General features: G+C 36.9%; 3 protein-coding genes across 15 annotated transcripts in view; 1 reads left to right on the forward strand and 2 right to left on the reverse strand.

Moving 5' to 3' along the window:
• Positions 1-2701, reverse strand: part of aff4 (AF4/FMR2 family, member 4) — a 54593-nt gene extending 51892 nt beyond the window's left edge. For all 12 annotated transcript variants that reach the window (XM_077224780.1, XM_077224778.1, XM_077224775.1 and 9 more), the window contains exon 1: positions 2438-2701. The gene's annotated coding sequence lies outside the window, so the exon portion shown is untranslated. The remainder of the gene's footprint in view (positions 1-2437) is intronic.
• A 967-nt stretch (positions 2702-3668) lies between these two features.
• Positions 3669-8510, reverse strand: zcchc10 (zinc finger, CCHC domain containing 10). The gene is made up of 4 exons (XM_077224854.1): positions 8410-8510; positions 8085-8246; positions 5356-5400; positions 3669-4460 (listed from the first exon to the last, which is right to left on the reverse strand). Exons 1-4 carry the CDS (start codon positions 8448-8450, stop codon positions 4226-4228), a joined length of 483 nt encoding a protein of 160 aa, XP_077080969.1. The 5' UTR covers positions 8451-8510; the 3' UTR covers positions 3669-4225.
• Positions 8511-12463: 3953 nt separating this feature from the next.
• hspa4a (heat shock protein 4a) overlaps positions 12464-26928 on the forward strand; it is a 33927-nt gene continuing 19462 nt past the window's right edge. The window contains exons 1-8 of one of the 2 annotated variants that reach the window (XM_077224797.1): positions 12464-12851; positions 15111-15168; positions 15259-15399; positions 15923-16045; positions 21025-21124; positions 22009-22142; positions 23527-23771; positions 23918-23994. In XM_077224797.1, coding sequence (XP_077080912.1) covers positions 12745-12851; positions 15111-15168; positions 15259-15399; positions 15923-16045; positions 21025-21124; positions 22009-22142; positions 23527-23771; positions 23918-23994 — 985 coding nt within the window. In that variant the 5' untranslated portion in view covers positions 12464-12744. The remainder of the gene's footprint in view (positions 12852-15110; positions 15169-15258; positions 15400-15922; positions 16046-21024; positions 21125-22008; positions 22143-23526; positions 23772-23917; positions 23995-26928) is intronic. The other variant, XM_077224798.1, reaches the window with a different exon arrangement.

The raw sequence follows: 26928 nt of genomic DNA on the forward strand, positions 1-26928 counted from the left end.
AAAAATTACATTTTGATTTCATGGGGACTTTAAAGAGTTCTAAAACAAAAACCAAAGGTGAATCACAACATTACAATGATTTGAAGCAAAAAAGCATTTAAAAACCAGACAAAGATACAAGAGTGAAATTAACGGCTTTAGTGAGGGAAAGAACTGCAATCCCGTTCAAGCATTGCGAAAGAAAATCAAATTAAAAACGACAGCTACATATAAACATTATATCTATATACTATAGAAACAAACAACATTTTATTTTTATTTACTGCAAAATATGCATATATTTATATACACACAAATATTTAAAGTCACCATGAAATCAAAATGGACGGTTTTTGTTTTTTCATGGAATATTGCAGTGTTTATTATAAATTATTTATCACAATGGCTTTGTGCCTCGTAATCTTGAATCAGAATAACTTCCACTCCCTCCATCTCTTCATCTGATGATGAGGGCGGGGCAACCTGTCAATCACGTGAGATCCACCAATAGCAAACCACAACCATCCAATCAATACACCACATACAAAATCAAGCCCCGCCCTAAAAGACTAGCACAACTTTTGTTTCATGCTGACTATGTATTTTGAAAGCCTCGTTCACAGCGCTTCATTAGAGTGGGCTAGTGCGATTAGCTTGCTTTGAATCTTAATTGTTGGCGATTTCTTTGCAGAATCATGGGTAATGTAGTTTTTCACCAGAAAATCTGCTGTGAAACATGCTTATTCTTTTTTTGGAAAAAAAAAAGCAAATACCACTATCTTCATAGCTCATAGTGGGTTTGTCTTTAAATATATACAAGTTAGTGTTAAAAAGCAGTACCTCTGGAGAAAATACATGGGATTTTTACTGTAACCTGACTTGTTGCACTCACACAGATTGAAAAATTGCATTATGGGACACTACACTGAGTGCAAAAGCTTACTTTACTTCCATCATACTCGAAAACAATTGCTGCAACTCACAGAGATAACAGTCACATGTCTTGTGCACTTTATACTCACACACACAACAGCCTAGTAGTCACTACAGAGTGGAAAATTGATTCTCATCCAATATTTTTTTTTTTACCATGTTGTCCACCATGACAACTTTGTGTAGCACTGGTGCCTCTCTATACTTCCTGAAAAAGGATATACTGATACACACTCTTTTCCATGCCATTTGCATTGCCCTTCGGACTGAGAATACACACTCCCTAATCACTGAAGATAGTCAAACACCCTATGAAGTCCACTTCACAGTGAAAACACAAGCAACTGGACTGCATTTCTGAATTTGAGCTTTCCTTGATTTGCATACTACACAGTGCACACCTACTCTATACCACAGTAAGTAATAGTAAGAGTGGTATAGTAGTATGCAACTTCAAACAAACCCTAGTTCCTGCTTTAGCTACTGACATTAACTGACAATGGCCTCCATTGATAGGCTAATACAGTTAATATTTTAATTTTTTGAAAGATATGGTTGTTCAATGATGCTAATCAGTAAATTATGACTGTGAACAGTAGATTTGCCCTAAAATTAGACCTAAATGTATGGAGTAAGCACTATGATCCCTCAATAAACATGTCAATCTAAGACAAGTACTGTATACTGACAACTGTCAAGTACAAAACAAACACGGTTGAATTAATCTTACAAATATCATACTTCGTAAACAACTTTGTTTTCTTTTGCTCTGCAGGTAATCACAATTGAAATGTCTAATTACAAAAAATATGTTAAGTATTTTCAACAGAAACCAGTCTGAACCGAATTTAACTCACCAAACAACTGCCATTTTAACTGTTTTTTTAAAACTGCCATTTTGACCGTGTTTATATTTTGTCAAGTTGGTGACGCAAACATTTTTACGCCATGACGTCCGTCGGCCGAAGCACTGACGTCACAGTAAAAAAGTTACCAGATTATAATAATAATAATGATAACAACAATAACACTAACAATAATAATAATTTAAAAAAAGCAGTTGAGTTCCTGAACCAGTCAGTAAGGTGTGTTCACGTGACTCTCCCATTAGCGTTTAACGATGTGTGGAAGTTAAAACTCAAACGCCAATTTAGTTTGAACGTCGTTAAATTATCGATCAGCAGAAATGTGCACTTCTTATAATAAACGTGCCAAAAAATGGCATCTAATAGAAACGCTACATCTGAAAGCGCTTGATAAAGGAGAATGTATATCTAATGACACATTAGCAACTGTCCACGATCGAAAGTATAAAATTGATAATTAATTCCTAGTCGATGGCATGTGAGTGTGAGATCAGGATTGGACAGTTCGCATGTTAGCTAAACACTTCAACACACTCGTTCAACGAGATATAAAGCTTGCTCTCCTTCATTAACAACTCGTTACAATCTGTCTCATGGTCAAATGTTACTCTACATAGATCATTTAAATGATGTAATCGCCCGATTCATGGCCCACTTACCTCTTGGCTTCTTTAGGCCCGAAGCATTCTAGCTATGAAGCCTTTCCCTTTGTTCACACTGATCTGCTGTATCGTCCCAATAAATGTGTCACACACCAGCAAGAAACGCGTAACTGCTCTAAAAGACAGCGCTCGCTTAAGTGAGCCATGCCGCCGAGGCTCGTCTGCTCGTCATGATTGTGTCGGACAGATTTTTCCAGCAGATCACGATCATATTTTCAGGAGATCAACGCGTCTCTGGCTGGCTGATTTCGGCTTGGTAAACTAACGTGGTCACGTGACGCGCGCGTCCTCTCAAAGCGGCCGCGTCTCAACGCCGGCGAACAACTCAAAAACCAGACATATATATTTATATATAATATATATGTACGATATAGTTTCGGATTTAATTAACTAATATAATTATTTCTATTTATTATTAATTAATTATTACTACGAAATAGTATTTGTTATGTAGGCTACGTCAATGTTTTATTCGTGTATTAAACTGCAGATCTTTTTTTTTTTTACATTACAGGTCAAAAGTTTGGAATAATTTCCTTTTTTCTCCATGAATTTTCAGCATCTTTACTCCAGTCGTCAGTGTCACATGATCCTTCAGAAATCAGTATAATATGATGATTTGCTGTTTAAGAAACATTTATGCAATTATGTTGAATCGTTCATCTTTCAATGGAAACCGTGATACATTACCAGCAAGATACATAAAAGGGAGTTTAAAACAAGAAATGAAATACTTTTATTTTTCAGTGACGCACCAATCCAAAGTGACAGTAAAAACATTTATAATTTTTATATTTTACATAAATGCTGTTCTTTTAAAGTTTCTATTCATCAAAGAATCCTGAAAAAAAAACACTGGATATCAAGGAGCAAAAACAGTTCTCAACATTGGTATCAATAAAAAAACATTAATTAATAATTGATCATCAAATCATCATATTAGAATGATTCCTGAAGGATCATGTGACACTGAAGACTGGAGTAACGATGCTGAAAAATCAGATTTGATCACAGGAATAAATATATATAAATATATAATACATAAATAAATAAATATTTAACTTATAATCAAATATTGCTCATATGTTTTTTAATACTACAATTAGGAATTTCACAATAATACAATGACCAGTAGTGTATCTAATTAATATATTGCTTTATATATATATTTAGATCTCAAATATTATTCCTTTTCAACACAAATAAAGACTACAATACAAACATGATATGCTTTATAAATATTTTATGAAGCAATCTGTACAAACACATGGCTGAAAATCAAACATTTTGACTCATCTTTCGGATGAGAAAGATTACTTGTGATTTAAATGCAGTATTAACAATATTACTAACAAAAGAAACATTTCTTCATGTAACAAATCAGTTTATTTCATCTTAAAATGAAGACCATTTTAAAACACCGCCAGCCTCTTTTTATAGCATCATTCCTTCTTGAAAAACAGTTCAAAACCTAACTAAAAAGTAGCCAAAACTGAACATTTATGTTAAAAAACAGGCTAAATAAATCAACTGGTATCGGTATGAATGAGTAGATCATTACAGCATTTTAAATGATAGGTTTGAGACACCACTACTCTCTGGCAAGAAGGAAAAACAAACTTGCATTTGTCTTAAGATAAAAAAGAGAATGTGATTGTGGATTTTTACATTTTACAAAACAGGATGACAATATAGATCTCAGTTTCTTTACAAACATCACTTCTCAGCCTACTCACATGTTCAACAGCAGAACAGTCAATGTGTGGCACGAGTTCTGCATTCCAATCATTTCTTCTTTTTCCTCTTTTTCGGAGGGCCTTGATCCGAACTGCTGGAGGAGTCGGAGTCGGAGCCGGAGCTGGAGGAAGACGAGGAGGAGGACGAGGACGGGCTGGAGCTGTCCTCGCTGTCACTGCTGCTGTCTTCAGACGAGGATGAGGAGCTGGAGGAATCGCTGCTGTCTGAGGAAGAGTCACCGGAAGAGCTTGACGAATCACTGCTGCCAGAGCTGGAAGAGGACCTCAAAGAAAACAGCAGATCCACATATCAAGTGCTGTGCTTGCATCAACCTGTGTTTGTTCCTCACATGATGAACAGATCGGATGCAGTGTGAACAACAACCTGAAATCTGACATCTTCCCCTTGTGATCTCGGCTGCTTTTGTGTGTGTAAATATATATATATATATATATATATATATATATATATATATATATATATATATATATATATATATATATATATATATATATATATATATATATATAAATAATACATAATTGTGTTGTAGGCCAGTGGTATATGGGCATATATATACCAGTAGTCAACTTTTCATCAGTTATACATGAATTTTGAACAATACCCGTTCATGTCTTAGGACAACTTTGATTAACTTTTTTGATCCACTTCAAATGTTGACTACTGTGTGTATGCATGTATGCGTGTGTGTGTGTGTGTGTGCGTATGTGTATGTCTGTATGTATGCGTGTGTGTGTGTATGTGTGTGTATGTATGTATGTGTGTATCTGTATGCATATATATATATATATATATATATATATATATAGTATGTACATGTATATATGCATGCACACGCACTTCTTCGGTTAAACACATTTCATCCTTATATTTATTATAACATAGGGCTCAAACTGCAGACTGTTTTTTGACTCATTTATTGTTTTGAACATAAGTATACTCATATACTATACACTAATTTGATAGATAGTTGAGCAAAACTGTGAGTGCAATTAAATACAAATTAAATTAAAACCAGACCTAGCATTTGGCAAAAAAAAGTTCAATGGTTCCCTCCAAGTAATTATATATATTAGATAAAACATCTTAATATTTCACTTTATAAAGTGCATAAAAGTCATAACATGTTTATACTGGTAACACTGGCAATGACTCACCTTTTTTTCTTTGGTTTTTTCTCACTGCGCGCTGTTATTCCAGGTCTAAAAAGTGTCAAGAAAGTACAATTGAAATGCACACTTTTATGTGACTGGGTTTTTCCAGTATTTAACATGATAAATGAAATTGGAAAGATTGAAAAACACAACAAATGGACATTATGAAGTAGTCTATATTTTTTGATGTGGTTGTCCATTCTATACTAGCAACACATGCAGTGCACAGTTCTGCACTTTCACCTTTAGGTGGCGCTGTCTGCCTAAAAAGGAGAGTTGAGTTCACTCAAATGAAAATTCTGTCATTAATTTCTCGCCTTCATATGTAAGACGTCAGTTCATCTTCAGAACACAAATGAAGATCTTTATAATGAAATCTGAGAGCTTTCTATTCCTCCATTTACAGCTACGCAACTACCACTTTGACACATTAAAATGTTTCTAAAGAGATTGTAAAACTAATCCATATAAATTGAGTGGTTTAGTCCAAAATTTCTGGAGACTGGATCTCTTTTTATTATGAACACATTGAAATTAGTCTTTTATTGACAAATAAACATTGATCAGCGAACATAAACAGAAACTCAACCGAACCTGCTTGACATGCGAGAACAAACATCAAAGGTTCTTGCTGAAGCTCAAACGTGCTGCGTAACACGAGAATGAACCTCATTGGTTCTTACTGAAGCTCAAACATGCTGCGTAACAGGAGAATGAACCTCATTGGTTCTTGCTGAAGCTCAAACGTGATGCGTAACACGTGAATGAACCTCATTGGTTCTTGCTGAAGCTCAAACGTGATGCGTAACACGAGAATGAACCTCATTGGTTCTTACTGAAGCTCAAACCTGATGCGTAACGAGAATGAACCTCATTGGTTCTTGCTGAAGCTCAAACGTGATGCGTAACGAGAATGAACCTCAATTACCCCTATTCCAACCAGAACCTGTTTGTTTTTCCACTGACTAGCTATACGTCTCAGCTAGAAACGCTTTCAAGTACAACATTACCTTGGGATTATCCCTAACTTGTGTACCAAGAAGGCTTTAAAAACAATTGAAATGTGTAAGTCTTTTCCTTTGCTATGTAATCTTTTCTGATTTGTTAGGCCCCCAGCCCCCGACGTAAGCATGACATGGTAAAAGAACGGTTCTCTGGTTCTAGTCCAGCAAAGAGTTGGTGCCGCTTTGGAACCAATTTTCCTGGCCGAGAACCTCTTCTTTGGCTGTCGAAACACAAAGAACTGGTTCGTGAGAAGGCACCGGCTCCGAACCGGCTCTCAAAACGCTTTGGTGGAAAAGGGGTAATTGGTTCTTGCTGAAGCTCAAACATGATGCGTAACACGAGAATGAACCTCATTGGTTCTTGCTGAAGCTCAAACCTGATGCGTAACACGAGAATGAACCTCATTGGTCCTTGCAGAAACACAAAGTGATGCGTAACACCAGAATGAACCTCATTGGTTCTTGCTGAAGCTCAAACGTGATGCGTAACACGAGAATGAACCTCATTGGTTCTTGCTGAAACTCAAACGTGATGCGTAACACGAGAATGAACCTCATTGGTTCTTGCTGAAGCTCAAACGTGATGCGTAACACGAGAATGAACCTCATTGGTTCTTGCTGAAGCTCAAACCTGATGCGTAACACGAGAATCAACCTCATTGGTTCTTGCAGGAACACAAAGTGATGCGTAACACCAGAATGAACGTCATTGGTTCTTGCTGAAACTCAAACGTGATGCGTAACACGAGAATGAACCTCATTGGTTCTTGCTGAAGCTCAAACGTGATGCGTAACACGAGAATGAACCTCATTGGTTCTTGCTGAAGCTCAAACGTGATGCGTAACACGAGAATGAACCTCATTGGTTCTTGCTGAAGCTCAAATGTGATTCTTAACACGAGAATGAACCTCATTGGTTCTTGCAGAAACACAAAGTGATGCGTAACACCAGAATGAACCTCATTGGTTCTTACAGAAGCTCAAACATGATGCGTAACACGAGAATGAACTTCATTGGTTCTTGCTGAAGCTCAAATGTGATCCGTAACACGAGAATGAACCTCATTGATTCTTGCAGAAACACAAAGTGATGCGTAACACCAGAATGAACCTCATTGGTTCTTGCTGAAACTCAAACGTGATGCGTAACACGAGAATGAACCTCATTGGTTCTTCCGGAAACTCAAACGTGATGCGTAACACGAGAATGAACCTCATTGGTTCTTCCGGAAACTCAAACGTGCTGCGTAACACGAGAATAAACCTCATTGGTTCTCACATATCAAGCTAACATGTTTGAGCTTCGGTTTACCACAACTGAGGTGTGCGTTAATGTCTCTTCAGAAATTTTGGACTAGTCAAAACCGCTAAAATCATATGGATTAATTTTTCGATCTCTTTATGAAGCATCAAAGTGGTAGTTGCGTAGCGGTCAATGGAGGGACAGAAAGCTCTCAGATTTCATCAAAAAGATCTTCATTTGTATTCTAAAGATGCACGAAAGTCTTAACGGGTTTGGAACAACATGAGGGTGAGTAATTAATGACAGAATTTATTTTTGGGTGAACTATCCCTTTAATATTAGAACCACGGGAGATTACTGAACTTTAAATATCCGTAATATACAAGCGAGTTTCTATCGAAAGGTGTTGACTGATAAACGAGGAAACTAGTAATCCATTCATTCAATATTAGTACTCACATATGTGAATGCGTTGTGTTTCTTACCCCAAATCATCTGAAGGGTTGTTCTCCTTATCTTTTAGCTTCTTTTTTAACTCGGCTGTCCTGGAAGGTCTGTAAAGATACTTTCTTTTCCCAGTGCATTCAAAGGACCAGTGTCCATGTTCCAGACATTTCTGACAGCGAACATGTTGTTTGTTTGCCTCCCTGTGAAAATATGAGAAGCCGCGCAGTAATAGGTGAAACCTGGTGTTAAAGCAACAAAAACTCAAATAAACGACTAATGAGATAAAGATAAACAAAAATACAATTAATATATTAAAAATATAATATACAACTCCAAATTCTTATAATATATCAAGTAACTCACGCTTGTCGTCGAGCGATCAATCTATGCATGGGAGTCGCCATTTTGGATGCGATCGTGTGCGCGAGCCTAAAAAAATAAAGTGCGCCATCTAAAGCTTTGGAGAGGCTTCGGCTTTCATTTGTTTGTCTATTTATTGGTCTATTCGTGTGAATTATTACAACATTTATTATGCCAAACCGCGAAATATACACAAACGCTTGTTTTTTTTCATACACCTGTTGTTTTCATTCACCTCTACTTCACACAAATTAGAATAATGTTTGCGAATTCCGCCCTAAAATTCCAGCATCACCATTTACTTGAGTAAAATCGTGCAGACTGAGAGCAATAAAAACAAACTAGACAAGATGTATTTGCAGAATTAAATAGTCGGAAAACAAGTTGCTATGCATGTCGACTTGTTGGATGTGAAAAAAAATATATATATATATATATATATATATATATTTTTTTTTTTTTTTTTTCTCTCCTGTTTTGTAAATCCAATTATTTTAGTTGTGTTATCTTTTTGGATGTCGTTATATTTGTAAAAAACAAAACAAACAAAAAACCACACACACATGTGTATATACATATATTTTTTTATAAATTAAATTATTATTAAATATATTTTTATTTTATTTTTTAAAAATGTATATATTATTAGATATATCTATCGCTCTATTTTTTTTTACAATATTTATATATATAATTAAATATATCTATCGCTCATTTTTCTTTTCTTTTTTTCTTTTTTAGAATTCAATTTACAAACAATCAGTCATCACAGTCCATATTAAAGATTATACATCAAATAAATACAAATAACATAATATGAATAACAAGTATAAATTAATAAAATTAAAAGAGAAAAAAAACTCTTTTTTTATTGAACAGGGTTTTTTTTATTGAAAAGTTTGGAGTATATATCAGTTGTTAACATAGCTTTCTTATTTTTTTTAAATTCTTACCAATTTAAGAGACTCAAAATATATGTCAGTTTCAATTTGGAATAATTTAAAACATGGTCTTGATTTGGAAAATTTTGCTTTATGAATATGGAACTTAGCTAGTAAAATAAAGAGAATTACAATACTGCATAAATTTCTATCTTTACAATCAAAATAGGTAATAACCTGTTTCCCTTTTTTTTTATTTTATTTTTTTTATTGCAATATTAACCAACAGAACAAGTCGATACATATAAGAAATATAAACAATCTTTCAAAACAAAACAGAAATTATGGTTCAGAATACATTAAGAGAGGAAATGTGAAAGAAATTTAAAGGAGAGAAAAAAAGGAAAAAAAAATAAGAGAAGAGGGCACAAAAAGAAAAAGAAAAAAGCATTAATGGAGAATATTAAACATGGCACAAATTCTGGATGTTTTCATTGCTTTCTTGTTAACAGAAGTTGAAATTGTATTTAAATACATCTTCAATTCTTCTTTGAAAAAGCTGAAGTGGGGTTTACTTTTCATATATTTACATTTATGGATATGAAACTTTCCAATATATAGAAGAAGGTTTATACAAAAACGTGCATTAATTAGATTCTTGTCTTTGATATAAAACCCAAAAAGAATGTGTCTATATGATAAAGAAAAGTTACAAAAAACCTTTTGGACAATCAGAGCATCAATATTATTCCAGAAAGACCGAGTAAAAAGACATTCCCAAAACAAATGATCGACAGTTTCAGAGGAGGCTTCACAGAAAGAGCAGGAAGTATCAATATCACTGCTAAATTTCTTTAAAAAGTGTTTAACTGGATAAAATCTTTGAATAATTTTATAGGATATTTCTTTAACTGTATTTGTTAGAAAGAATTTCTGAGGAAGTGACCAAACATATGACCATTTAATATCATCAAAAAGGTTATTCCAATAAGAAATGGAGGAAGGAATTGAAGTAACAGGGTCCAAAAATAACAACCTTATTTTATAATTGAACCAACCACAGTAGATTCAGGACTAGTGGGATAAACAGAAGTCACTGTAGAACTATTATTGTTCCTAAACAGCATACAGATTCCCAAAGAGATGGCCTTGAAAACTATATTTACTAGATACTGGGAATTGGTATCCTGAAACAAAATCGGAATAATTAAATAAATTACCTTCACTATCAAATAGCTGGTTTACTAACATCACTCCATTATTGAACCAGTTTTCAAGAAATAAAGATTTCCTCTTATGTAGAATATTACAGTTGTTCCATTTAAACAAATTGTGTGGCGAGAAATTATGCTTGTAAATAAGTCTCCAAGCCATAAGCATCTGCTGATGATAATGGGAAAGTTTGACAGGAAGTTTACTAACTGAATAATTGCACATTAAAAGAAAATGTATACCTCCTAATTGAGAAAAGATATATCTTGGGATTATACTCCAAATAGAAGATTGATTGTGAAGGAAACGATTTAATTTTTAAGGTATTGTTAAGAGAATCAAAATCAATGAAATTTAAGCCACCTTTATTATAAGAATTCAAAATAACTGATTTTCTAATATAATGAGTTTTATTTTTCCAAAGAAATTTGAGCAACATTACATCAATCAACTTGCAAGTAGATTTATCCACGAATAAAGACTGAGCAGGATAAGCGTGAAATCCCTTCTGCTTTAGTAAGCAGAGTTCTGCCTTTCAAAGATACATCTCTTAACAACCAAAAGTTACATTTTTTTTGTGTGTTTTCTCCACAACTGAACTAAAATTCATCTGACATCTTAGTTTTGTATCTTTTATTATTTGTATTCCTAAATAGGTGACACTTTCTTTGATGGGAATGTTTGAGATAGAGGTTGCAGCACATTTTTTAATGGGGAGTAATTCGCATTTATTAACATTAAGCAAAAGGCCAGATGCATTAGAGAAAGACTGAAGAGAGGTTAAAGCAATTGGGATCTGAGAGACATCTCTTAGAAACAATGCTGTATCATCTGCCAGTTATTGGCTAATAAACAATGCCGTACCAGCAATAGAAATTCCCTTCACAGGGCTCTCTTTAATATGTAAATTTAAAAATTGTGTAGCTATTAGAAAAAGATATGGGGAAATGGGGCAACCTTGTCTTACACCACGCTTTAAAAAAAACCTAGGAGAGGTGCCATTATTGAGTCGGATAGAGCTATTACCATTACAGTAAAGCATTTTAATACATTTGCACAAAAATTTTTTACCGAAACCCAATCTGTGCAGGGCTTGTAACATAAATTCGTGTTCTAAGCAATCAAATGCTTTATAATAGTCAAGAAAGAGGATAAAACTATCAGTAGAGATAAGGTCTGAATAATCCAACAAGTCAAAAATCAAGCGTATATTATTAGAAATATGTCTTTGATGCATAAAACCTGATTGGCACTCATCTATTATATTATTAAGAATAAGTTTTAGCCTCTTAGCTAAAACTAAGGCAATAATTTTATAATCGGTATTCAATAAAGAAATCGGGCGCTAATTTTCTAATAGAAGGGGATCACTATTGGGCTTAGGAATCAAAGTTATTATCCCTTGACATAAAGAGGGAGGAAGCTTGGTTTTCACAATACTCTCTAAAAACATTTTATGTAAAAAAGGTGCTAATTTTAGACTAGATGCTTTGTAAAGCTCTGCAGATAGTCCATCAGTACCTGGGGATTTATTACTTTTTAAATTATTTATAGAATCAAGAATTGGGTGACACACAGACTACAATCTTCATTATTAATTTGTTTTATGTGAGATAAGGACTCAAAAAATTCCGTGGTGGACTGCTGGCAAAATTTAGAAGAATATAAATCATTATAAAATTTAGCGCAAAAGTCTGAAATTATCTTAAAGTCAGCAGTTAACCTGTTTCCCTTCAAGTGTGATTATATGTGTTGTTTTGGATGCCATATAATTTTCAACACTTTTCCAGAATGTAATACAAAATGAACAACCATAAAAGAGATGAGTTAACGATTCTTGTTCTGTCTTACAAAAACTACAACAATTATCAATAGGCGTGAATTTTGAGATAAACAAGTTAATGGGATATATATTTATCTATCGCTCATCTATCCATCGATTGGTTGGATTTGTCGTCATGGTTACGTCATACAAGGAAAGCTCCAGAGCCATCTAGAACTCAAACTCTCGCGATAAAACCGTTGACTTCGGCGTGAACTCCGGCTAACACATTACATTCGAGAATTCAGCAGTCAGCCGGTCTGCATCAAGTCAGTCAATGGACATTAGAAAACTATGAAATCGCGTTAAACCTGAGTTTTATGAATTAAACCTCTCAGTGACTCTTATATATATGTTTTAAAAGAACACTTCTTTCTGGTATTGAGTGTTTTAGCTGGGCTGTGCTCGTGATTTCCAGTGAAGATGTCAGTTGTGGGATTTGACGTGGGCTTCCAGAGCTGTTATGTTGCTGTCGCTCGAGCCGGTGGAATAGAAACCGTAGCAAACGAGTACAGCGACCGATGTACACCGTAAGTCAAGCTTTTATTCTGCTTATACTGACTATATACTGTTTTTAGACACTGCGTGTATTTCTCTTTGACATGTCACACTAGTTTCGCGCAATGACAACCAAATTAAGAAGCTTGGAACGTGAACGCAGCATGTTTTCTTTCATTGTCATTTCATTAGATCTCAATAATGGAAAACGAGTTAACAACATGCTCTTTGGCTTGATATTGGCAGGTAATATTGTGACGATCTATTCATGTCAGACTAGTATGATACCTTAGTCTCTAGAGTATATATGACTGTATTCGATGAGAGAGTGTAGTGATGTTAGCCGGTGATGCTACAGCGTGGTTCGCACTGCTGAAGTGACGTCACGCCGGCAGGAACATTCTAGCACATTTAAGGCCGCGCGGAAAAAAACTGTCATTCTTTCCTTATCTCCTCAGACTCAATGACTATTTATTATACATTTCTCAATTAATGGTTTCCGCCACGGAATAAAATAATTAAAAACAAAATATTTGTGAGATATAAAGTCGTATTTGCGAGTTATAAAGTCAGATTTGCGGGATATAAAGTAGAAACTACAGTGTAAAATATATTTTTTTTCTGCACTGATAGTCAAGTGGGGTGTCTCCATTCCACATAAAGAATATATATTTTACTTTACTTAAAATGATTAAATGAGCTCAAAAATGTAGACTGTCGACCCATGGTGGATTTCACCGATAACGATGACTTGGTTGAACCGATATTCAACCAATAGTTTTTAAACTGGATACAAAATGAAAACAAAAATAACAGATAAAATAGCTCTGAAACTTATCGAACTTCACTCTGCAAAATGTCTTTTTAAATGAAATTTACAATATTAAGGAACGTTTTGCTGAAAAATGCATTAAAGTGACCAGCTGGATATAACCTAATGCAAATAGACAGAAACAAATAACAATCGTGACATTAAACATTCGGGTCAGGCTTGCATGTGATTTTATTATATTTTTTTTGCACACTGTTTTAACTCTTGACTTGAGGTACTACTAATGTTACCATGGCAAACATGTTCTTTCTCTACTAATGCAGTATCTAATCAACAAATTAATTACTTTACAGTAGCCGGCTAGACACGTTTCCAATACCCTTTAAATTGCGCAAATTGAAATTGCGAATTGAAAATACGCCCTACGGTAACCTACCAACATCCGTCGCCGTGAATTTTGGAAATACTTAACGCAAGAAGAATAAAATTAAGTTTTAGTCGCATAACATCGGTTAATGGAAACTCTGTCATTTCCCAATAGTTTTTTGTTGACATTTAGAACAAAACCCAAAAGTTTTGCGCAAATCTGTAATGGAAACGCGCCTAATGATATGAAACGAGTACGGTAGTGAACTGTATTAAATGCCATTTTGTTTTGTGTATGTTTCAAGTCCCCAAATGAATGATGCATCATGGATCTGCATTAAAGGGTTAGTTCACCCAAAAACAAAAATTCTGTCATTAATTACTCACCCTCATGTCGTTTCAAACCCGCAAGACCTTCGTTCATCTTCAGAACACAAATGAAGATATTTTTGATGAAATCTGAGAGATTTCTGAACCAGTCATAGACTGCAACGTTTTTGCAACTTTCAAGGCCCAGAAAGGTAGTAAAGACCTCGTTAAAATACTCCATGTGACTCCAGTGGTTCAACGATGTCTGGACGATGTCTGCACACGGATCTCACACACGTGCCTCATTCTCTCACAACTCTTTACGTCCATCATTAGACTGCTCTTATGTTATGAAGATACTCAACAAAACGACATTTTGGCATAAATTGTGTGTTTTATTGTTCGCTCTAGCGTGAAAGAGAACTGTATTCTGGCGCGCGGTCTGTGCGCACGCGTGATACTGGTGCGCGTCTTTCTGTGAGTCACAGTCAGGACATTCACAGGCAGCGCGCTCTTTTTTCACTAGTCGCATTAATGGTTTAAAAGCATTTGCACGAATAAGAGCGGGATTATCTAACACTAGCCAAAGAATGACAAAAAAATAACAGATGCTGCGTTAATTGCGTTAACGGCCCTAATTTGTTTTTTTCATATAAAATCGCAGCATTTTGCGTCATATAATCGCATAGGCTTGACATTGCGATTTCGATATGATTAATCGTGCAGCACTAATGGGAAGATTTATTTCTGTCAGGTTTATTGATAAGAAGGTGACCCTAAAAAAGTCAAAGAAATGTTAGCATAGTAATTGGTAGTGTAATATCTAATGATGTGATCTTTTCAGGTCATTTGTATCGTTCGGTCCTCGGAATCGTTCCATTGGGGCAGCCGCCAAAAGCCAGGTAAACATTTATTTTAGTTTGAATAAGCAGGATAACACATTGCATGGATGGATGGTAGTTGTAATTATAATTTCTGCTCTCACAAACAAGGTGGTCACAAACTGCAAGAACACTGTGCAGGGTTTTAAGCGATTCCATGGCAGGGCGTTCAGTGACCCTTATGTCCAGACGGCAAAGTCCGGCCTGGTCTTTGATCTCGCTCAGATGCCGACGGGAACAACCGGCATTAAGGTAAGACTAATTAAACCGCAGTGATAATTTAATCACACATCGAGATTAGGGATGCAGGATATATCGGCATCGGCCCATATACGTTTAGTTTTAATGGTATCGTTATCGGCTTGATAAGAAAATTTGGCCGATATTAAAGATGATAAATGATGGATTTTTTCCTCAGCTGAGACACTTCAGATGCACACCTTTCAACATGATGGATTTGAATTGCTTGAAATATGATTGTAATCACTTCAAAAAAGGAAAATAGGCTGTCATATAAGCTGCATACAATTATAATCAGAACATCATTATAATTCTGTGTTTGGGACATTTTAACGGTGAGACTTTTGTTTTTGTAATCAGGCTCTCAAAAGTATATACAAATTTGGATTTAGATTTATCAATATATCGGTTATCGGTATCAGTCAAAAATTTTCATATCGGTTCATCCCTAATCGAGGTGTAATGGTAAAGTATGTTTTAAAAGCTGCGTTAGATGTTGCTTTATCACAGAGCTTCATGCTGTCCATCTCCACAGGTCATGTATATGGAGGAGGAGAAGGTGTTCGGCGTTGAACAGGTCACTGCCATGCTGCTGGCCAAGCTGAAGGAGACCGCTGAAGCTGCACTCAAAAAACCTGTGGCAGACTGTGTCATCTCTGTACGTATATTCTCTTTTACATGCCTATTTCTAAGGGTGTATTCACACCAGGAAAGTCCACTAGTCCACCAGTAGGTCTTGACCAAATACATTTTATTTTTGTTTGGTGTGGTATGCTTTCACACTGCCCTTTTTGCAAGTGAACCAAAATTTGTAAACAAAACCACATGTGTGCTAAGGTCATCCATTCATTGGACAGAAGTTCGAAGCGTACCAGAGTTCGGTTGTTTGGTCCGTATCCGAGTGCGATTGTTGTATTCACACCTGCCCAAAAGATCCGCACCAAGGCGGGAAAGTAACTTGAGTTCGATTCAATCGAACCAAACAAGACAGGTGTGAATACACCCTAAATATACCTAAGGGTGCTTTCACACCTGTAGTTCGGTTCATTTGGTCCGGACTAAGGGCGAAAAATTATACTTTGTATCATTTGTATCAACATCCACATCACTCGTTGGCCAGATGTGTCTAGAACATATTTCTACAACTGCACTTAAATTGGTCAGAATTAACGTGCGGAAAAATCCAACAGAACACCCGGAAGTAAACAAAGAGGAAAATCCGGCAGACATGCGGAGAATTCACTCACAATGTGTGTTCAGAATCAGGATGAGCTTTATCCTTTCGCAAATCCCCCATAAACAACAAATTCTAGACGCGATATAAATAAGAAATTCACTGTGCAGTGCGGACAACTTCAGTGTTTATGATGAGATTTTAGTGAGAGTGCAGAACGCGGTAAGTCAGTCATGGCTTAAAGGGAGCGCTATTGGCAATCTAAATAATAATTTTGTTTGACTACGGCAGCTGGTTTAGTCCAAAAATGCGCAGTTCTTTGGCAGTTTGGTCTGTTCGAGGTCGGATCACGTTCTCACCACAAACGAACCGCTCCAGAGTTCGCTTGAACTCTTATTTGGTCCGCTTTTTGTGCGCACCCGAGAGCGATTGCTGCTTTAACACCTGCCCAAACGAACCGCACCAAGGGGGAAAACCAACTCTAGTGTGATTCAACCATACTAAACGAGGCAGGTGTGAAAGCACCCTAAAATATAGTTCACTGGAATAGCTTGATCACTTATTGTGCTCACTGTACTGTAACTGTCCGTTTCCATTGGTGCAGAATTAGGTGTGTAAATCGGAGCCTTAATGACGATTCGATACGATACCGATTTCTTAAGCCAACGATTCGATTATTTTCGACACTTCAGAATTTCCCGCGATACAATTCTATTCGATTCAATTCTATACTAGATATTTTTTCATGATTAAGTTTAATCATTCTAGAATGATTAATTCTTTCCAAATAGAGCTAATCTAGTCGCCTGGTGAAACTGTTTTCATATTGCAATATATATCACAGGAAAACAAAATATCGCAATGTCACTTTTTCCCCCCAATATCGTGCGGTCCTAATATACTGTATGTGCACGATTGCAGATATCAGAGATGGGGGACTCGAGTCACATGACTTGACTCGAGTCGCAAATTTAAGGACTTGAGACTTGCTTGACTAAATTAAGAAAATGACTCGACTTGACTTTGACTTGAGATCCCATGACTTGAGACTTGACTTGACTTGACCTGTATGACTCGAGAATGACTTGATATACATTTATCATCGCAACATCAATTGATGAACAAAATGAAAGCAACGGAACCATTGACGCCAGTCATCAGATTCTGCGCGATCGCGTTACACTGCACAAGCCCAGAAAAACATACATCGCGGTGAGCGCGCTAAATACAAAAACATCTCCCAGCATCGTTTCTTTTTGGATATAAACACTAGAAATTGACTATATTCATACAAGAAGATTTGCTGTACGCATAATAACTGGCAAGGGAAATCGGACGACCATCACAACCTCGAACAGTCGAACTTCATTCACCACGTCTAAAAGTAAGCTATGGCTTGTTTAACCTGTTTGTTATAGTTAATTTGACTCTCTTTAAATCGAGAATATTGGTCAAAACAGCATGCCTCTTTATACACAATTATGTTTTCAAATGTAGCGTAATGTTGTCAATATTCAAATGATAATTAATGATGTCATATGTTTTGTATAACATTTGCCACATTTCTTTTTAAATCATGCTTTAAAGCCAAATATGTCGTTCTTTCCAATGACAAAAAACAACATAGAAAACTGTTAATGTTTTGTCGTGTTTTATGTTTCTCTTAAAGCAGGGTTACATGTTATCAGGGGTTACATCTATTAGATGTTATCAAAATGCCAGCAGAATTAATATTGCACCCAAAATTCAAAATGTGGTGGAAAAAAATGGCCTAGTATGAGTTATTTTCATAATTATAACATTTGATATTTTAAAAATATTCCCAGAATATTGACGCGATTGCAAATGTGATAATGATTTTATAAAACAGTTCAGTAAACAAAGAGTGAATATTGTGATGTGACATTTAGACATAGCCTAATATTCCAAATATTTTCTGTTTTTGCTCGATTTCTCCAATGACAATAGTTCCAAACAAGCCACAGAAAGAGTTATGCGTATTTGTGATTCAGGGACCTAGTTGCTTAGTTCCAGAACGAATCTGCCGTTTTGAACATAAGTTAAATGAATGCTTCTATGACTCGTACATTAATACGGTAATTTGGCGCCACCTATTGGCGGTTTTAACTGCATAATTAAAAATATATAACTTGTATTAAGGGGATGTAAGTTTGAAGAATGCCTTTGGTCGCATAGGAATTATACTTGAATTGTGAATTGTTTAATACCTTTGAATGGTCTTCTGCAATGCTTGAGGTATATTTATTTTTTCATGCTTTAATGCTGGCCTAATTTCAGTTACATTTAGATTTTTATTGTAGTAGCCACTAAGCTATATGTGGAAATGCATATATTAAAAAAAAATGTTGCAAATAAAACCATAGTCCAGAACTTCTGTAGTTTTAACTTATTTTAATATATAAACTCAGTGAAATCGTCAAACGTTTGTATGACCTGCCAGTGACTTGTGACCCAAGCTACGACTTGACTTGCTTGACATAAGGCAGTGACTTGACTTGCTTGACATAAGGCAGTGACTTGACTTGACTTGCCTTTATAAAAAATTTACTTGGACTTGCTTGAGACTCGAAGGTTAAGACTTGAGACTTGCTTGTGACTTGCACATGTGTGACTTACTCCCACCTCTGGCAGATATACCCAAAGCAATCCTACGGTATCTGTTTAATACACCTAACCACAGTGAAAGTGCACAAACTGGGTATACTGAAGGTTAACTGATACTCCTGTACTTATTGGCAGATTTTGAAACTTATGACAAACGTCACCTCACCTCACATGGGTGTTTTTTGCCTCTTATTTGATTAAGTTGAGTCAGTTTTTCTGATTCTTGCTCTTGATTCATTCTTAGCTATTCAAACTCTCGCCCCAGTAACTTGGGGTGTGACGGTTATTATATAACCGTGAGACCGACGGTTATAGTTGAACACCGTCATTAGAACTCTATAACCGCCAAAACCGTGTTATTAAAATATTTTTTACAAACATTTTTTATCATAGAGAATGTTTAAATACTAATATCAGCTTACGAGGGAAACGGAGGCGGAGTTAGTGGTGGTGCTTCTGCTACTGCTGGAGATGATTCGCGTCCGTTTCTTTTGCTGCCTATGGTCCGCTCGAGCGCGAAGGTGCGCGTGGCAAAAATGACGCGTTGGGTGCGCAAGACCGGCAAGACCCCATTTCCTATTGCTGTGTGCACAGCTTTTTATAGTAACGGCATGCGCGGCGCCCTATCCGAGGATGAACGACTTCAAGCCGAATCTGCCCGAGCATGTTGGCTATGTCTCACCGCACCGGCACCCAGTTTGCGCGTCTAAATTGCAGTTCATTGCAAACATTTTCTTGTTAAGGTTTTGTTTACTGTGTGTGATTTATTTAAAACAAAGCACATTCACTTCTAGTCGTCTTGCTGTTCATTTTAAAATAAACGTAGAGCAAGTAGATCAGTGTCTGCTCCTTTATTCAAACTAAGTTGTCCTATAATAACAGATGAACGCCGCAAACCCATTGTCATTCTTTGGCTAGTGTTAGATAATCCCGCTCTTATTCGTGCAAATGACTTTAAACTATTCATGCGACTAGTCAAAAAAGAGCGCGCTGCCTGTGAATGTCCTGACTGTGACTCACAGAAAGACGCGCACCAGTATCATGCGTGCGCACAGACCGCGCGCCACACTACAGTTCTCTTTCACGCTTGAACGAACAATAACACACACAATTTATGCCAAAATGTCGTTTTGCCGAGTATCTTCATAACATAAGAGCAGTCTTATGATGGACGTAAAGAGTTGTGAGAGAATGAGGCGCGTGTGAGATCCGCGGCACTGTCAGCAGCGGCTGCTCTTAAAGGGACAGTACACAGTAGCCACTAATTATCTCTGGCGTTAAAGTTAATCCAAGATCAAAGGGAACAGAGAAAACACTCACTGCTCTTGACTAAAGAACCTTTGTAAATTTAATAAGGATTAGTCTATATATAATTTAACATTTATGCAGACTGTTTGATAACTTAATTCAATTCCTGTATATGTCCTACCTGTTAGACATGTAGTTGTTATATTTTTTGAAGCTTAATAAATGTTTAAATTTTTTTTATAGCTTTCAATTGTCATGAAGGAATCACTGTCATGATGTTGGATGGCTATAATTAATGTTCAAAATTGCGGGCGTGGGGGCAATTTTATCAAGACATCAATGGCTTATTAATCATTATAGGTGTTATCAATCATTTAGTTGTTGTTGCTAGTTTGAGTTGAGAAATACACCTTTCAGAATTATCACTAATCTGTGTGTATTTTCCTTGAGAACCAATCACACCACTAATCGCAATATGACATTTTCCCCAAGTCTTGCTGCCACAGTGTGTGTGTGTGTGTGTGTGTGTGAGTGACTAATGATTATCAGACTAGTTAAAGTGTTCTTGTTTTTCCCGTGCCCTTACACAGGTCCCCAGCTTCTTTACTGATGCCGAGAGAAGATCAGTCATTGATGCTGCGCAGATCGCAGGCCTTAACTGTCTCAGACTCATGAACGACACTACGGCAGGTAAAATACTTTTAATGGATTCAGTTCACCCAAAAATGAACCGCCTGCCATTGCTTGACATGGATAGTGACATGGAAGGCTTTGTTTCCTTCCAAAGTTGCAAAAATTTTACTTATGAGCAAAATTGAAATATTGCATAAAACATTTGCAAATAAAGCAGTCAGTCAAAGACAACAATATCATCACTTCCTGATAAACTAGCGCTAAAAATCACTAAGAAAAGTAGGAGAAGCCACTGAATATAATAACTTTGTATTTAATAAATCACTCAGCGGGGTTTTTGATGCGCATAAAGGAATTTATTCTGTAAATGTGTTTCCATCGTAGTTTATGCGCATGTTTTGTTATCAGATAAAAAAAGATCTGACCCAAATGAGCAAACAATTTTTTTTTTAATGCACAGTTTTAGACTTTATACGCATCCAGCTGTTTTTTTAAATGCGATATCCCAAAATGCGCATTACAATAAGTGGATGAAAACACAGCTATTGTCAGGCCCCCAAAAGGTTAAAAAAAATATAAGCACATTTAAGTATTTCCTCATACGGCTTTAGAAGTCTTGGAATTTGGTGTGTAATAGTTTTGTTTAAGGAACAAACCCAAATAAGTCTTGCCCTCCGCTGTAGCTCTCAAACGCTTCGTCTTATTTACATTCAAAACACGTAAAGGATGAGAGCTAACTGTGATTGTCCTCAGTCTAGTTGGTACAACACAAGGGAGTGTGAGTAAATGATGACAAAATTGTCATTTTAAGTGAATCATCAAGAGTGACCGTAATGAGAGTCTAGGAAAAAAGTACTGTTCGTTCTAACAAGTTTATTACTGTGTTCATGTGTTGTTATTATAGTACTTATATTGCGTTCATGTGTTAACTGTCATCATAGTTGCACTGGCGTATGGGATCTACAAACAGGACCTGCCTGCTCCTGAGGAAAAGCCCAGGACTGTGGTGTTTGTGGATGTTGGCCATGCTGCATACCAGGTCTCTGTGTGTGCCTTTAACAAGGGGAAGTTGAAGGTAAGGTTTTTATAATACACATTTTAGTGGTAGTTCTTAACCGATCACAGCATGGTTATCTTCAACTAAGGGTGTGTTCACTTTTTGCAGGTTTGGTTCGATTTAAACACACCGAGTTTGTTTACATGCACACTAATGCACTGATAACTACCAAAATGAAGTTTATTGAAATAATCCGATTTACTGCTTTACATGCTAATCAAAAACCTGGTAATGCAAGTACTCACGTTTACTACACTGTATTAAACAGATTATTCCCTATTGCATCAATCATGTATTTCACTCTGTTTATTATGCGAGTTGTAATTTTAAATAAAGCATTAAAACCCCCAGAGTATTTCAAAATGTAAGCGGGAAACTTGCACAGACTCTTTTTCGTCTCGTGTTTGAAGTCTTTAACTGCATGAGATGAGAACACATTTAATGTTCCCCAAGTTTTGGATGTTTTTCTCCTCCGCTACCACGAGACACTCGCTGTGTGGCTGGATGCGCTTAAATCTGGCGTATAAGGACGCTTTTCCCTCACATATCACTTCAAGAAGCTGACAGAATGCATGTTAATATGTTTACATGTCAAGAGAAATCGGGGTAATGGGTAAAAATCAAACTGGCTATCGGTTTATGCTTTTATGGCGATAAAGGAAACTGTTTTAAGGCGTTTACATGGGCACACACGTCGGCTTATTAAAGCATTATCAGGTTATGAACGTGCATGTAAACGAGCTTGCTCTGCACTTGGTTCATTTGATTAAATGTGAATGCCAATTTTTAATGTGTGTAAAAGTAATTGTTGGACGTTCAACATGCTTATGCTTAAAAACACTTCCTACAGCCGTTAAAGCACTGGTTTTGTTACAAACTTGGCAATATGTTTTAAAAAATAAGTATCATCTGACTCCAGATCGTTAGCCACTTTACACAGGCATGTCTTGTAGAGCTGCACTGCACGATTCTGGATGAGCTGAGAATCACAATTTATTTTGTTTCAAACACAGATCATGATTCTGTACAGACGACTAACAAAATAAGTCTATTTAAAAGTTTTAAACTGAATGATTTTTTTTTTTAAAGTAATCCATACGATCGTTATTTTAAGTGTCAAGTTACTTTTTAAAGTTGATTTTATGTACTTGTGAAAGGCGAATCGCTGTCATTTAGAAAGGAGATATGATTAATCGTGCAGCTCTAATGTCTTGCTGTATTTTTTTCTGAAGTGCCATGACTATTGCATTTTTAAGATGACGTCAAAATAATTACAAATGACTTTGAGAGACCCCTGCATTCTGTTCAGTTTTTGACCGTACACATGCCATGTGAATGCTATGAAACCGTTTTGTACATCTCTGATTGTTTAGTTTGTCCCTTTATTGTCTGATTAATGCAGGTTCTGGGTTCTGCGTTTGACCCTGAGCTGGGAGGTAAAGACTTCGATGAGGTGCTGGTCAAATACTTCTGTGAGGAATTTGCTCAGAAGTACAAGCTGGACGTGCGATCGAAGCCCCGCGCCCTGGTGCGGCTCTACCAGGAGTGCGAGAAACTCAAGAAACTCATGAGTGCCAACTCCTCCGACTTGCCGCTCAACATCGAATGCTTCATGAATGACATCGATGTCAGCAGCAAACTCAACAGGTTAGCATCCACAGACAATGCCAGGAGCTAAATCGGGTGCTCGATGTCAGCGGAGTAAATTAGAAACTGAGCAGTGAAGGGGAAATGAGAGGTTCATTTGTTAAAATACCAGGTCTAATAATATCCGGATGACTCTTGTGTTCCAGAGCCAAGTTTGAGGAGCTCTGTGCCGGGCTGTTGGCCCGGGTGGAGAATCCTCTGCGCAGCATCATGGATCAAACCAGTGAGTACAAGCGCTTTCACGTCACATTTTTTCCTGTCGCCTTTGGCTTGCTTAGTTGTGGGCATTTAATATTCAACAATATTATTGATCTTCCTGCACTGACGCTATAATATGAGACTTGAACTGAGCTGGACGATGTCATCACGGTTTTCTCCAGAGCGAGATTCCCCTGGCCGCTTCACCAAAGCTAGTTAGCATGTTTTGTTTTTTAACAATGACTGGAAAAAATCCGATTTTATCTTAAAGCGGCACTATGCATGATTTCCGTTTTTGTCAAACAGCGACCCCTAGAGTCGCTGTAGAGTACTTTTATTTAACGTTACTGTCGTAAATACCAGCGTCTCTGCACTTTATAATAATAAAGTAGCCTACTGTTTTAGGCTTACCGGAGCCTAAATGCCAGATGACACCAATAAAGTTACATCATGTACGTCGCATTATTTCGTAACATTGTCCGTTATGATGTTGTTAGACATTATTATTGCAATTTATCATAATAGTATGCAAATTGCCCTCATTTACACTATTTACAACATGTAGGCTTATTTATGTCCTGATAATTATGTGAGATATTGACAACTGTTCTCATGATAATCTAAACAGTGAAAGCCTGAGCGAGTGGGACTCTTTTCCGGTTCCTCGCGCTGTCAGATTCTCGTTTCCTTTTTCTAGACTCTTATATATAATATGTATAATACTGAAAACGCAGGTCCGATGTTTACTCGTGTCTGACTTCTTGCTCGGTCAGTCTGCCGTTACCTCTTTCTCTGTTCCTCCCACAATGGTTTCCTAGCTTTCTGCTTCTCATATGCCGGCTTAGCCATGACAATAGTTGTTCTTATAGCTAGCCGGATCCTGGATGGGGGCGTGTAATGTGTGCAGTGCCGTAAAGCAATTCGTTACATCGCGAGAGCTGAAATCATGCGATGTTTCCTGATGCTGAGGCCGGCCCAAAGTTGCAAGTGCGGTTTTTCCACTCACAGGCACCAGAGGGGGGCGAGACGACCACCCTTCAACCCGAAAAGAGTCATATAACCATTCCAATAACTCTGAAGCTGTTCAGTTAAGCTAAAAAAACTGCATAGTGCTGCTTTAATATGGAAGTAGGGCTGTAATGATATGCGATATGAAACTGAAATCGCGACACTCAGATCCACAAACCTGTGTCGCGTTGTGCGAAGGCAGATTGACGACACACACCTTCCAGCTCCCAGAGTTATCCTTCCCGTCCAGATCCAGTGCTACCACATCTTTAAATTACTATTAGTATTATTTGAAGTTAACATTAAAATACGTAGACCTACACCCAGGGTCCGAAATTAACTTTTTGGCTCACCTGCCACGGGGACTGGTAGATGAAAAAATCCACCAGCCAAGCATATTTTTTACCGGACAAAATAATAAACAGCCTTTTTGTGTCACATATACATTCATTTCAGTACATTTAATTGAGATAAGTATTATGTTGAATGAATAAGAGTACATAGAAGTCAAATCAGAGCAACAAATATAAGACATGGAAGATGTGAGCATGGAACTAGTGCTCATAACAGTACATTTGAAGGTTTTGTAAAACTATCAGATACTTTACCGAAAGTAAACATAAAATTATGTTTTAAAATTATATATATACACACACACACACACATTTAGCTTTTTTGTTTGTTTGCTGCATGGTAAAAAAAAAACAGTATATATACCCTGTATTTGTTAAATCATGGGGTGCGTCGACACGCGCAACCACACGCGCCTAAAGACATATTTCGCTGAGCAAGCACAATGAAGCAAGGCAAGCGAAAAGAAGTAGCTACTGTGTGGGACCATTTCGACAGAAAGGGCGACGAAGTTACTTGCAAAATAGGCTACGCGGTATTAAAATAGCAGTAGGCCTAGTGCAAGTACAATGCAATATCACTTGCGAAGCAAACATCCACAAGCAAATGAAAGGCGCTTTCCGAAATTGGCCACTCTAGCGAGACGTCATCTCTGTATTCCCGGGACATCTGTGCCATCGGAGATCCAGACGCACCCCACATCATGTAGACATATTACTTTTTTAAGTAAAAACTAGACAAGCTGTGGATTGAGGTAGGCCTGCTATTTTTATTTGACGAAAAAACGTAGTCTGATGAAAAAAGCGTTTTTTTCAAAGCTTCAAACTGATTCAGTGTTTTCTTTTTGTCATCTTAATTTGTTAATTCTTTAAGTTAAAATAATATATTTAGTGTTGGTCTATTTTGGGTGTGGAGAAGGTTCACACACGCTTCTTGAGGCACACACACACACACACACAAGGTCTCTCGCTCTCTGCAGTGCGCGCGCTACACGGTTTGGAGCACAGTATGAGCGCGCTCTTTCTTTCTCGCTCGCTCTAGATTTCTGGAGATTTGAACTAATTTGCGGGCATCAGGCAGCCGCTATCAATATGCGGGAGACTCCCGAAACTTCCGCAAGACTTTGGATGTCTGGAACATCCACCCGCCAGTGTGGCGGATAGCCTTTTGAGATTTACTCGCCAAACGGAAAATCTACCCGCATTTGGCGCTTGGCGGGTGCTAATTTCGGACCCTGCCTACACCACAAAACTAGTTGAGGATAAATTCTTTAATTTTACCTGTAACGGCATTTCACGCTGCAAGCGTCAGCCGCGTGTATGTTTTTTCTTCCGGCGTGCATGTTAATCAATGAGTGCATTCACAGCGAGAGCGGGAGCATCGCGTGGCGCTCAATTAAAGTGAAAGCACACTTTTGATGGATGAAATAAATATGATTTCACACAATAAGTTCCCAAACTGCACAGAATAAACATATCTAGTGAGTTTTAATAAGAACTGGAGTATGTAATAAACAAGAAAAAAAAAGATTTAGGGTTTGTATCGAATCGTGGGTCAAAAATCGTGATACGAACCGAATCGTGGGTTTGGTGTATCGTTA

Source organism: Siphateles boraxobius, unplaced genomic scaffold (genome assembly GCF_051911475.1).
Source record: "Siphateles boraxobius isolate OS27281-9 unplaced genomic scaffold, OSU_SipBor_1 92, whole genome shotgun sequence".
Classification (NCBI taxonomy): Eukaryota; Metazoa; Chordata; class Actinopteri; order Cypriniformes; family Leuciscidae; genus Siphateles; species Siphateles boraxobius.

Coding starts and splice junctions, on each gene's coding strand:
- zcchc10 (XM_077224854.1), bottom strand. CDS start 8,450: ATGGCGACTCCCATGCATAGATTGATCGCTCGACGACAAGC. Junction 8,247..8,409: donor TTGATCGCTCGACGACAAGC/GTGAGTTACTTG, acceptor ATATTTTCACAG/GGAGGCAAACAAACAACATG. Junction 5,401..8,084: donor AACCCTTCAGATGATTTGGG/GTAAGAAACACA, acceptor GACACTTTTTAG/ACCTGGAATAACAGCGCGCA.